Source organism: Saccoglossus kowalevskii, chromosome 21 (assembly GCF_978046115.1).
Source record: "Saccoglossus kowalevskii chromosome 21, keSacKowa6.1, whole genome shotgun sequence".
In the NCBI taxonomy this organism is placed as follows: domain Eukaryota; kingdom Metazoa; phylum Hemichordata; class Enteropneusta; family Harrimaniidae; genus Saccoglossus; species Saccoglossus kowalevskii.
The window spans coordinates 21,004,102-21,017,913 of NC_140661.1; the positions used below are offsets into that span (position 1 = coordinate 21,004,102).

Consider the following 13,812-nt stretch of genomic DNA (forward strand, 5'->3'; position numbering starts at 1 on the left):
AGGTAATTAATATGTACTGATATTACCCTAAAAACTATCAGGTATGTGCAGTGTCATATGACACCTATGTACCAAGTTTTATTGAAATGTTATGATTAGTACTTGAGATATCAGTGGAAAAGCCGAAAATTGATTAATCATTATGCAAATTAGGTAATTAATAATATTAACAGATTTTTACCCAAAACTAATCAAATCTGCGCATTAGTTCAGAGCATCCATGTGCCAAGTTTCATTGAAATCCAATGAGTGGTTCTTCAAAAATCAGTGGAACAGTCATAGAACAGCTTAAAATCAGTTAATTATCATGCAAATTAGGTAATTAATATTCATAGATTTTTACCCAAAACTAATTAAATCTGCGCACTAGTTCAGAGCATCCATGTGCCAAATTTCATCAAAATCCAATGAGTGGTTCTTCAGATATCAGTGGAACAGTCTTGGAACAGCTAAAAATCAGCTAATTATCATGCAAATTAGGTAATTAATATTCATAGATTTTTACCAAAACCTAATCAACTCTGCGCATTATCCCAGAGCATCTATGTACCAAGTTTCACCAAAATTTGATACAGACATACATACATACAGACATACAGGGTAACTGCAAAGACTCCCTTTTGTGCTTCGCACACGGGAGTCAAAAATCATCATACCAGTAACCAAGCATCAGCTTCTTGATCCATATCTCTGACATGTTTATGTTCCAACTATATTTCTACAAATATATAATAAACAAAACTATATTTCTTAAATTTGATAACTAACAGCCATGCATGGCTTGTTCTACCTCTGTTTTTGATGTGTTAAACTTTTTTCACCTTAAATGACAACAATTTGAAATTTGTTAGCGTAAATTATTGAGAAATCCTTAATTCATAGTAAATTTGTCGAACTTGAAAGTACTAAAATGTGTGACCTCTTGGGGTAACATGCAAAGTAACAGGAATATATGCAATTTTTAGCTTATGTGCGTTTCTATTAGAGATGCACTTCTAATGTAAATGTAAAGCAGGCCTCAGAATCAGCCTGAGAATCAAATATAAGCTTATAATGGCGTTCCTGTTCGACATGGGACTCATAGCAACGTACACAATGCGTGTAAAATACATTGTTTTTTTACATGAAATTCGAAAACACGCTGCATGACGACCACAGTACTTCTCCAATTCATTTTGTATCCCTTGAATCAATCTAATTAAATTTTGGGTTTACCCTATCAAATGGCAATTTACTGTGCTATCCTGGCGTCAACCAGGCTCTGTCAAACACAAGCACCTGTGGACCTTAATCAAGGTTTCCCCAAAGTCGCATTCGTTAGTGAATGAATCTCGGACAGTGGCACACTCACCCAGGGTAGAGGTTGACCCTTTTGATGTTCAGCCTATGGTAGGATTTGAACTTCGGTCTACCGATCATGAGTATGACGCAACAACCACTATGCTACCAGTGATTGGTTTACTATTTTTATTTTTTTTTTTTCAATTAAATTAAATATTTGTAATCATTTATAAATTTTGGTAATTTTAATAACTCACAAAATATACAGATAGTGAAAATTAATTAAAATGTGTGGTTTAAAAAAAAATCTGCATTAGAAGCTGCAGCATCTATGAAAATGGTCCAATGCAACAGAGAGTATGTGGCTGCTATTAGAGCATCTACACATATGAGAAATTGTGATTTTTTGGTTCTCAATTCAAAAATAATGGGTGCAGCTTCTAATAAGGATTTCACAGCAATACATAAGATTTTAAACTGGTTGCTCAGGTGTATAATGCTGAGAATTTTCACGCAGCATAATGGGCATCGTTTGAATCTCGCGGTTTGTAGCTGCCGACTTATTGCTCACTCCACCAACATGTGTGGGATCAGCGTGGGTAAATTATGTTAAAAAAATGGCCATCTTTGATTGGACACTCCTGTTAGAACGGCCAAATCAGACGCTCTATAACATTGTGCAGTAAGCTAAAGAATAAAATGTTGGAAATGGCGACATGTAGCATGGTTACTTCAAAATTCCATAACCGTGCATCTTTTTTTCAGCTAGTAACGCCTCAATTGCATGGTTTTGGTGATCGGTTCGGCTTTTTATGATCTTGGAAAAACTGCATGATCTGTTCTGCTTGGGTCGTCATTTAAAAAAAAACACTCTACTTGCTGATTGGCTGTTCATTTTTGTCGCATCTCCCCACCTTGTTGTTAAGGTCGCCTATTAAATACATACTGTAGTTGTTCAATCTGCCAAGGGTTAGTTTGGAAGGGTGACCCGAAACAAATGTTCCTTGGCTGGCGAAGATGCATAATTTGATAACATTTTGAAAGGGAGGTTGAATCTGAGGCTGGCATTTTAAGTGAGGTTAGCTTCATGCTCGTGCTTTTAATGGAGTAATGAAAATATGATACGACTGTAAATGGTCGTTATAAAAAGAATTCAACTATGACAAAGTCTGTTTTGCCAACTTTTACGTAATTTTTCTAATACTTCTGGATTTTACTGTAAAATGACTAATTTTCACTGGGTTTAAATTTCACTAATTTACCATTTCAGGCATATTCAGTAGGTTTTAAATTCATGGTTTTATCATTTAGATGTGTTCTATGCTAAATTTTACATATTCACTGGGTTTTAATTCAGCGCATTTTCCAGTCAGCAAAATAAGCAAAATTAAAACCCAGTGAATAAGTAATTCTTTTACATTATGGTAACAAATTTACTATGGCGCTTAATGGGTTATATATATGAATGTTTCTACATGCACTGTATAAAAATACCATTATTTTTTAAATATAAATATTCAATGTCTAGGTTAACTCAAATGTCTTTGCAAACTATGTATGTAGTGTATGCATGCAGTACATTTTGTTTATCAAGGATTTATAAGAAGAGGATATATACAACTTGTGTATTGTATGCAATGAAGATGAATTGAAAGATCTATGCAAAAACTGCTTGGTGTCCTGCTTATTCACAAAGTTTTTACGAGATGCATTTTGAATTCGGCAATAACCTTGTTCATTTCTATTTATGGATTCAAGCCTTTCCAAGCATCTACTGCATTCTGGGATGCAGTTGGTTGGATTGTCGAGCAAAATTGAATCTTTTCGGCATACTGTAAAGGGGGTAATTATTCACTGGGTTTTAATTTAGCTTATTTGGCTGACTGGAAAAATGCGCTAAATTAAAACACAGTGAATATGTAATATTTAGCATAGAACACATTATCCAAATAACGAAACCGTGAATTTAAAACCCACTGAATATGCCTGAAATGGTAAATCAGTGAAATTTAAACCCAGTGAAAATTAGTCATTTTACAGTATTACAGTTCCATATCCTTGCTTTATAAATCCTTAATTTATTTACATGTATGTGTAGTTTTTTATCCTAACAGCAATTTAAACTATTTTGTAAGTTTGCCTGTAAATATCTACCAGGCTTTTAAAACTGGTTACTTATGTAAATAGTGTGCCTGACCACTTGCACAACTATCAATTTTCAACAGAAATCACTACATTATAACTGCAATTTAAACTATTTTGTAAGTTTGCCTGTAAATATCTACCAGGCTTTTAAAACTGGTTACTTATGTAAATAGTGTGCCTGACCACTTGCACAACTATCAATTTTCAACAGAAATCACTACATTATAACTGTGGGTGAAAAGCTTAATTAAAGCGAGGGTGTCGTCACCTGCACATGTGCAGGAATTGAGTCCCAAGCGATTATAACGCATAGGCTCATGGGTAGACGCTTGTATGTAAACAATGACACAAGCTGTGGCCATCTGACTCATGCATAGGTGACAATTCCCTCGCTATAAAGCTTCCAATCAAATGCATCACATTTACTTATCTTGAACAAATGAACAGTACAACTATGATTTACTGGACTACATCAAGTTTTATTACACTGTTAAAAATATCACTTGAAATTCGCACACAAGAAAAACAATGGAGTGGAAAAAAAAATTTAATAATAACTGCAATATGTTGGTTGTCCAGGGTCATGTGTCAAGCCATTTCAATAAGTCCAGTTCTATGAGCCACTGTAAGAATGAAATTAGGATTATAAGTGATATTCATTTTAAGAAGACACTATTACAAACAGTGTTGGCCAGGGATTGGTTTTAGCATTTATATGCAAGTCCCAATGAGTACAACAGGATTGACAATATATTTTATGCATCTGGAGGTCTGAGAAACAGAATTTGATGTTACCACAATATCTGCTTTCCTGGTCATGGACACCTTGATTAACTGATCAAGTCAATGTAAAAGTACATGGAGCTGGCAAGTTAAGGGGCACTGCACATGTTCTATCATTGTTCCCTAGGTTGGTCCTATATTGTGCGCACAATGTCAAAGCTTTTCATTTTTTAGAGGCAATTGCTGAGATCCACACCTGAACACCCTTATATTGTCTTTGCAGGCCCATTATTGTTCTTCCCAAACTAAATGCCCTTCATCAAAGTTCATTGTCTTTGCAGCTCTATCACTGTTCCATTGGTTGGTCCTACATTGGGCACACAATGTCAGGGCTTTACATTTTTTAGAGGCAATTCCTGAGGACTCCCAAACTAAATGCCCTTATTGTCTTTGCAGCTCCATTACTGCTCTTCTGTTCCCTGGTTGACCTTTACCCACACTGTGTTATGCACAGTTAATTCAATGGCATTACAGCTGTGAAGTGATGAACACTGCACATGGTTATTACTGCTTTAATTTGTAACAATTCTTTTCTGAATCTTTGAGACATTGAGTGGCTTTTGAGCCACCAGTGCTTTCAAATTATGAAATATAAAACAATGCTTCAGAAGACTTATACACCAGTTTGCCAAGATAATAAATTAAAGTTACTTACACAATAATGTTATTTATTGGGATATGTATAAGCTTAACAAAAAATCCAATAAATCCCATTATAGCAAAACCAATCGCTGTCGCCATGGCAATCTTTTGAAATTCTGTAAAAAAAAAAATGAAGGCATTTATAGGAGTTCCAACTTGTGATGAGTTCTACAGATGTCACAATTAACTTGCTCACAGCTGTCTCAATAATTTGGAAAGGTGAGAATGTTATAAATGTTAGGAACATAGTTACTGGTAATTTGTTTTTCCCCAATATAGCATGTATAATAAAACTAAATTGCATTTGTTATATACTGAAAATATTTATTTTGACCATAGAAACACCCCTGTAATTTTTATAATGTGATACTAATACAGCAAATATGGTACAACATTACACATTCTCATATTTTGTCTCTATATGTCAGAAGAACTACTTATCACTTTGAAACTGTATGCCCATGTAGCTGAGATGGTGTTAATTTAAAATTTGATTGCTATTGCGAGAGACATCTATTTTATGTTCCATCTATTACAAATCTAAATAAGAAAATTTTAATCCCAACACTACGTTAAAAGTTGTATCTATCGAAAACCATATTACAGTAAAACCTGTCAAAACCGACCCCTGGATAAACCGACCTACTGTCAGAACCGACCGATTTATGTAGCCCCGAAATTTCTCCATAGACGCCTATGTTAAAACAACCTGTGAAATCTGACCACTGTTTACTCCGAACACCGACCGCATTGATCGGTCCCAAGTCCAATATTCACACTGAATACATCGACCATCCGACCAGTTGCACCACATCCGCTGTCTAGTAATTCGGTCTGCCCGGCCTAAAAAGTGTGCATTGTGTCCAAATTCCGCAAACGTCACAGAAACAATACCAAATCTCACACTACAAGTAACGTCTCGTGTAAAACAATGGCAACTGATTACATTTTTCACACCACACGCCCACGCATCGCGTGGTGTCTGGACAGTATAATGACCCCGGATATAAACAAATGATCGGGGTCATCACCTTCAATTGCGGTGAAGCACACTGCATTATCACTTCTTCAACGCTCAAAAGACATTGAGTTTTCTTCTTTCCATAACAATTCTGATCAACAATTTTGTGCTTTCGAATGTTTCCGTAAAGGGGGCTTCAAGATTGAAATTTATGATGACGAAGAAGCAGACAACAACAAAGAATTCGGAAACCTTATTTAGCAAGTTGCAGACCCGCAAACACAGTGTAGCGTTGTAGAATACCTCCACTTTGATGAACGTATACTGACTGAAGCAATGTATGATGGCGAGTGGGAGCAACAGATTGTTGAGAATTTTATTGCAGACAAAGAAAACCATGAATCTATAGACAACAATGACATAAATTGCAACGACAGTCAAATTATTGACCCCCACAACGACAGTGACTTGACGCATGGCGATGTGCTAGACATGTTGACAAGATTACAGAACAAAGACTCCAGTTACTTGACAGATATCCAAAATTTCATAATTCGAACGGAAAGCAAAATCGTTGAAAAAAAGATGTTCTTTTAAGTAGTCAAAACTTGATGATTTTTTTACATCATAATTTGATTCATTGACTCACAGTTGAGGGACTGTGATTGACTTAACAGCAAAATCGACTGTCTGCATAAATTATGATAATTACATGTAGCTCACGTGAACTTACGTAGTGATGTCATCCAAAATGGACGCCTTCAGTTACGATACGCAATACTTACCCGGTCTGTTCGAATAGTTATTTTAATGTTAATTGATGTCATGTACATACCATAATATTTTTGTCTTGTTTGGTAAATTATTTTATTGAAACAATACAATAAATGCACATTGTAAATACATGTAGAATCACCGGAGACAAACTCCGATGTCTTTCATTTGTCCCGTGTTTACAGCACATGTAATTGTTGTTTCAATCAAAGTCACGCCCACCCTGAATAAACCGACTCCCTCTGAAAACCGACCATAGATCCCAGTCCCAGTCATGGTCGGTTTTGACAGGTTTTACTGTATATACAACAAACTACAGCATACTTAGAAAAGGGTGGTAAATGCAGAATTACTCTTACCTTTTCTATCTGGTTTTGTGCATCTTTTGACCAATCTGATGGAATCTTTTGTAAACTGTTTTGCTGGGTCGATAAATGACTGAATCTGGTCCATGGTTACTGCAAGGTAATAACATGAAATTGATTTGAAATTCAATAAGGTAATTGAGGCAATTGCTCAGATGAACCCCTTGAGAATATCTTGTTGGTCTTCAAAGTATTCAAATATCTCTTTCACAATTTCAATAAGTCTATTGCATTTTTAGAATTTTTTTTCATGTACACTCCTACGATTCCAAATATAATTGTATATGCCCCTAGCCTACTAAGGACGCCAATAGTTATCTAAAGTGGACATGTACAATTGAATTAGAGGGCTGGGATGAGGATTAGGGGTGCAAAAGGAACTCTTTCTCAAATTTTCGCCTTGAAATTGGGAACTGAAGTTCAAGCCCTGACCATACAACTGGTATTATAAAGCAGCAGAACTCATAAGTGACTGCTTTGTTAGTTTTAAGACTATGAATGAGCTGCTCCAAACAAAGTCACGTGTGCACCATATGGCAAAATGATGCAGATGAAAACATTGAAGGTATTGGTGTAATGACCATTAATATCTATGAAACATATCCATTAGACTTGATAAAACTGACAGCATGGATGTACAACCACTACTGTGATCATATCTTTTTAACTAAACCAAACAAAATGACGAAATATTGCAACAGTTTATATTGAAAGATATCATAATTCAAATGGTTCGAGTCTGATACCAGTTTCGAATTTGAATTGGTTGGAAAAATTAAAATAAAAAGTGAAAATAGGTAAAATTGTCGTTGAAAAGTTCATATCAATATGCCAGAGAAATTCTCGTAAAAATTTGTTTCCGAATGCAAAGGTTTCTCAGAAACTAAGTTGCATGCGTGGACTTCCGGTTCCGCGAAGGTTTTTAACTTAGGTGAGTTTTTAAGAACATTGAACTGAAAACGATGTAAATCGTGAATACAGTTACTTGGACGATATATGTATGACCAATGTTTATAGTAAACCTAAGTCGAGGAATTCAAAGAGCATAAGCTAACAACGGACAATAGTAAAATGCAAAATAGTAAATTAATTGTGTTGTTGATTTAAAAACACACCGGAAGGGCTGTTTTTCGTGCGTAAAATGGAGTACACTATAACACAAATTGGCAACTTGAGTTGATTAATGAGATGTGTGTACGATTGAGAAAAAGCTCACTTAGTGAAATAATCAAACGTAACGGAATAGTTACCTTAATTTCGTTAGAGTTGGTCAACCGGTCTGGTCAGCTGGGAGATACGAGCAAAAAGAGTGACTACGTTGCAGTATGGTGCATTGTGGGAGAAGCAGCGCCACCAAAGCCCAATTTCCCAGTCACACATTCACACTTCATGGCCAGCTGGTGGCGTTTGGGTGCGGGTATTTCACACGTCTATTCACATAGACAACAACGATTTTAGAAATAAAGCAATCGGATACTACACCAGCTCAGCTAGAGTGAGTTGGCATTTAATCATCATCATCTATCCTCCAGATGCCAAGTGGCACATAGGGCCTCCACCGAACGTCTCCATTCTGTCCTATCAGCTGCTGCAACTCTGGCTTCCGCCCATGACTTCCATCCAGCCTTGTTTCTTTCCTTCTCTACAGTGCGTCGCCAAGTTGTTTTGGGTCTACCCTGTTTCCTTTTCCCTTCTGGTGCCCATGTCAATGCTGTGAACATAATAATAATAATAATAATCTTTATTGAAACCGTATCCCGGAGTGGGGTCTTAGTTAAACATACAATAAAGTAATACAAAAAGATAGCAAACAAAAACAAAACAAAACACCAGACATTCATAGACAATTGAAAAGAAGAAAAAAAAATTAAATTATTTGGTGGTTGGTTGAGGCATCTGGCATTTTAAGATTTTTTCTTGTCGTAATTTGAAACAAGTGTGGATGAATTTTCCTAGTTCAATGATTGTTTTGTCATTTTTACTTTTAGTATATTTGTAAGTTTTTCGTCATCCGTCCCCAAGTTGCTTATATTGTATTTAATATTGTTGATCATGATTTCTCGTTCCTTCTTGTATAAATTACAATTGAGAAGAAAATGTTTTTCGTTTTCAATTTCCTGTTTGTCACAAACTGGGCAAATTCGGTCCTCCGCTAAAATGTTATTATATCTGGCCCTTTCGATTTGAAGGGTATGAGCACTTATTCTGAGTTTTGTCATAGCTGCTCTATGATTTGGATTTTTGATTGTGATGAGATATTTTTCATATGCAAATTCTGTTTTAATTTTCCAATAGGTTCGTAACTTGTTTTTGTGGTTTTTACCTTTATTGTCATCGTGTAATGTTTCTGTGCTATGTATTTCAAAGGATTGTTCTAGTTTGCGCGTTACTGAAACAGTGATTTGTTTTTCATCAAGAGATTTATGGTTTTCCCAAATATTTCCCATATTTAACTTTTCTAAAATTTGTTTTATGTCTGTTACCCAGTTGTCTTTTCATTTTTTATCAAGATGTATTCCAAGATTGTAAGCTTCATGTACTAGCGAATTTGGGTTAGAATTATTTATTTTGATCCAATATTTGATCATATATTTTAAGCTTGTTGCTAGGAGAGGATATCTTCCCAACTCTAGTAGGCTTGCCAAATTACTTGCTTTGCTATTTATTTTTCGAAGGTATTTGCAGAAATGTATTTGTACTTTTTCCATTGGTGTGGACAGATTTGCCATTAGATGCGATTTGTTGATGTTCTCGCTCGTCCAAATTTCACTGCAGTAAAGCATAATTGGTTTTACAATTGCATCGAACATTTTTAAATATGTTTTGATTGGAATTAGTTTTTCTGAGAATAGCATTTGTTTCATTTTGAAACATGCCTTCATTGCTCTAGCTCTGAGGTCTTCTTGTGCACCGATGAATTTACCTGATTTGTGTAGTTTAATGCCGAGGTATGTGTAGGTTTTTGTATTTTCAAGTTCCTTTCCATCAACATAGAATTTGAATTTGTCCTGTGATTTTTTTGACCTACTAAACATGATGATTTTTGACTTAGAGATATTAATATTGAGTTTCCATTTCTGACAGTAAGTTTCAAGAGAATTTATGGCATTTTGTAAGCCAGTATGTGGTTGGGATAATACTACAAAGTCGTCTGCATATAGCAGACATGGGAGACTTGTGTTTAAGAGACTTGGTGGGTCATTACGATCCAAGTCTAATGATGTTTTAATATCATTTACATAGATATTGAAAAGGAGTGGGCTGAGTCCACCCCCTTGTCTAATTTCTCTATTAATTGTGAAGCTGTCTGGCAAATTCCCCGATTCTTGGAATACTAGTCTTATTGTACCCTTGCACAAATCTGGATCAAAATTGAACCCTTCTAATTACAGGGGAATAGCAATTTCAAGTTGTTTAGGTAAATTATTTAATAGTATTTTAAACACAAGACTAGTTTCATATCTAGAAAAAAATAATATCCTCTCTAATAAACAATTTGGATTCAGGAAAGACTGTCGGACAACAGACAATCTGTTTATCCTGAAAACTATTATTAATAAATACCTCCATCAGGACAAGGAGATCATCCATCAGGCAAATGATAAAAATAAATTGAAAACATCAAATAAAATTTATGCCTGCTTTGTAGACCTCAAAAAAGCCTTTGATAGTGTTTGGCATGAAGGTCTTTTTTATAAATTGTTGAAAAATGGTGTAAATGGTAATATGTACAAAATTATAAAAGATATGTATGGTGATGTGAAATATAAGGTAAAAACAAGAAATGGTTTAACAGAATCATTTTGTTCAAATATCGGAGTAAAACAAGGATGCAACCTTAGCCCAAGTCTGTTTAATTTATTTATTAATGACCTGCCTGATATTTTTGATAATGATCATTGTGACCCTACACTGTTACACAACACACCCATTAATTGCCTTCTTTATGCAGATGATATTGTGATTCTTTCAAAATCCAAAAGGGGATTACAAAACTGTTTGGATAAACTATCAGCCTACACATCAAAATGGCAGTTGTCTGTCAACACAGATAAAACAAAAATAATGATATTCAATAAGTGTAACAGACTCCTTAACAAGGAAATATTCTTTTATGAAGGAAAAGAAATCAATATAGTTAAAGATTTCAATTATCTTGGCTTAACTATGAGTCCAAATGGTAAATTTAAAGATGCAATGAAAAACCTAAAAAGAAAAGGAATAAAAGCCTTATTCTCATTAAAGACCAAAATTGGATCTGGTAATCTGGACATGTCCATACTACTGTCACTATTTGATAAACTTATCAGACCAGTTATTGTGTATGGGAGTGACATTTGGGGAGAAGAAAGCTCTACAAAATCAATTGTAGAGGATGTTCAGCTTACATACTATCGGTACATTCTTGGTATCTCAAAAAATACACCAATCATGGCAATATATAGTGAATTGGGAAAATTACCTCTTGACTCTTTTATTAAGAAACAAATGATAAAATATGCCAATCGTATTGCAAATTCCACAAATACTCTACTTCAAGAAGCATACTATGTCAATAAAATTATTAAAAGTAAATGGTTTAAAAAACTTGATCTGATATTAAATAATATTAACCATTCTTATCTTTTAAATGAAACAAATATTATCTCATTATCAAAATTAAAAACAATTGATGAGAAATTAAAAGAAGAGTTTACAACTGAGTGGAAAAATGAAATAAATAATGACAATAGGAAAAAATCAAATTCTAAAAATAAACTAAGAACCTACAAACTTTTTAAAACCAAAATAGAACAAGAAAACTACTTAACAATTATGAAAAACAGTGAACTTCGCAAATCCTTAACAAAATTTAGACTTGGCAACCACTGTCTGAAAATTGAAACAGGCCGGCATACAGGATTGGATTTTAAAGACAGAGTCTGCAATATGTGCGACAATGACCATGTTGAAGATGAACAACATTTTGTCACAAATTGTCCTCATTACAATGAAATAAGATCAAAACTTTACATTGTAGCTAATAAACGTATACCAAATTTTGACAAATTTAGTAATGAAAATAAATTCATATCATTACTAAGTGACGAGAAAATGTCAATTCCTTTAGCGCAATATTTAAAAAACTGTTTTAATACAAGACAGCAGCACCTACATAAACTAAGCCAGTAATACATTCCTTGTATTCAACTTATTATCTTTTTTTTTTTTTATGCCTTTTTGTTCCCTTACTCTTTATGTGGTTATTTTTCTTTTACTAATATCTGATTTGTAACCCTTTTCATCCCCTCCGAGGGATGTTGTGTGTTAATAAATAAATAAATAAATAAGTTAACGACTGGCCCTCCCTGTGCGTGGACGCAATTGGGTCTAGCCGAAATGCAAATATGCTAGATAAGCCTAAATCAGCTTAAATCTTAGCCCGTACTTTGTGTAACGTGAACACGACTAATATGTGGTAAATATCATTTCACTAAAACATATTGACATGGATACTGTGACACTGAGTATATCATTGCTCTTGTCTAACGTGGACGTCTCACAGCAGGATCTGCTGTCTTTTGGTCGTTAAGCATCCGAACACGAGGGAAATTTCTGAAAGAAGCGTGCGACGACTCTGGTTAAGGAATCACGTTGTAAATAGGACTTTCTGTGAACTTTCAGCTCAAACAGTTCATCGAAAATGCAAATACGGATTCACGCAGTCCAGCCCAGTCCAGTCTAAACTAGTCTAGTCCAGTCCAGTCCAGTCCAGTTCAGTCCAGTCTAGTCTAGTCCAGTCCAGTCTAGTCTAGTCCAGTCCAGTTCCAAAGCACTAAAGTTATGATTTCCAAAGGGTGATAACACAATCATTTGAAACATGGAGGTAAATAACAGATATGACATGACGATTCAAAACGACCGATTGATTGATTGTTTTGTATTCGTTAATTTTTTGAAGTCTAATTATGTAAAATTTTACACACGATGCCTCAAAATATAAAACGTACCAGCAAATAACTCAGACGTCCCCAGAAAACTAAATTGTTTTATCGTGTAAATTGCAGGTGATTATCGAGGTGAACGAAGCTTGTAAATAATGACTGGAAACAATAATACCACTTGCTGTTGATATATCGTTATCTTCGTTGGGCCCGAAATACCCCGACCACATCAATATTAAATGAGCAGTTTCAAATTAAAAACAGGATTTTAAATGTCGTTGTTCGTTGTTCATGTCATTATATTTATGGTCTCAGTGTTTACTTGTATATATTCTGTAAATTTCAAAAGTGAAGATATCCAAAAGGTTTATTGTTCACGTGACTGAGCGAATAATTTGTATCGGTTATTAAATACGAGAAAAAAACAGCGCCCTCTCTGAAACAAAACCAATCACAGAAACATAGAGATGATTATTTTAGTACACATCAGAAAGTTCTTTTTATAGTTTGCCTAGATAACATAGCCATTTATATTTATAATAGGTCAACCCCGGAGGTCAACACACTCTCAGTTCGAGAATACCCATAATGCTTTGCATTATTTAACTTTTTCATTATGCTGATTATGCATTGATTGATTTTGTTATGATCGACATCGACGCATCGTTTGAATCGCACGGTTTCGCGAGCTCGATGTAAACGTATCTTTACTCCACAAGTGATGAGGCGATGACCGTATAAACGAACATAAGGTAGCGAAGATGCATCGACTTGAAGTCTCGTACCCATGCAAAACTCTCTTGATTATGGGTTGAGGGCGCCACAGCACAGTAAAGTTTAGTTCCAAGTCTTCCTCAATCAATAAAGTCTTGCAACCGGCAAACAGCGCCCAAGTTGCCAGATTACGCAAAAAATAAATAAATAATAATCACCACGA

General features: G+C 34.9%; 1 protein-coding gene across 2 annotated transcripts; it reads right to left on the bottom strand.

The window, feature by feature from the left end:
• Positions 1-3,884: 3,884 nt before the first annotated feature.
• On the bottom strand, positions 3,885-8,320 carry LOC144352219 (protein transport protein Sec61 subunit gamma). 2 transcript variants are annotated; one of them, XM_078009383.2, is made up of 4 exons: positions 8,202-8,320; positions 6,946-7,044; positions 4,865-4,967; positions 3,885-4,049 (listed from the first exon to the last, which is right to left on the bottom strand). In XM_078009383.2, the coding sequence occupies exons 2-4, from the start codon at positions 7,037-7,039 to the stop codon at positions 4,040-4,042; spliced, it is 207 nt and encodes a 68-aa protein (XP_077865509.1). In that variant the 5' UTR covers positions 7,040-7,044; positions 8,202-8,320; the 3' UTR covers positions 3,885-4,039. The 2 variants fall into 2 exon arrangements, with proteins under 2 accessions (XP_077865509.1, XP_085351318.1); XM_085495192.1 differs by lacking the exon at positions 3,885-4,049 and having other exon boundaries at positions 4,861-4,967.
• Positions 8,321-13,812: the final 5,492 nt, after the last annotated feature.

Excerpts from the sequence above, each read along its gene's own strand:
- LOC144352219 (XM_078009383.2), bottom strand. The coding sequence starts at position 7,039 with ATGGACCAGATTCAGTCATTTATCGACCCAGCAAAACAGTTTACAAAA. Across the intron at positions 4,968-6,945 it reads CACAAAACCAGATAGAAAAG|AATTTCAAAAGATTGCCATG; the intron begins GTAAGAGTAATT and ends TTTTTTTTACAG.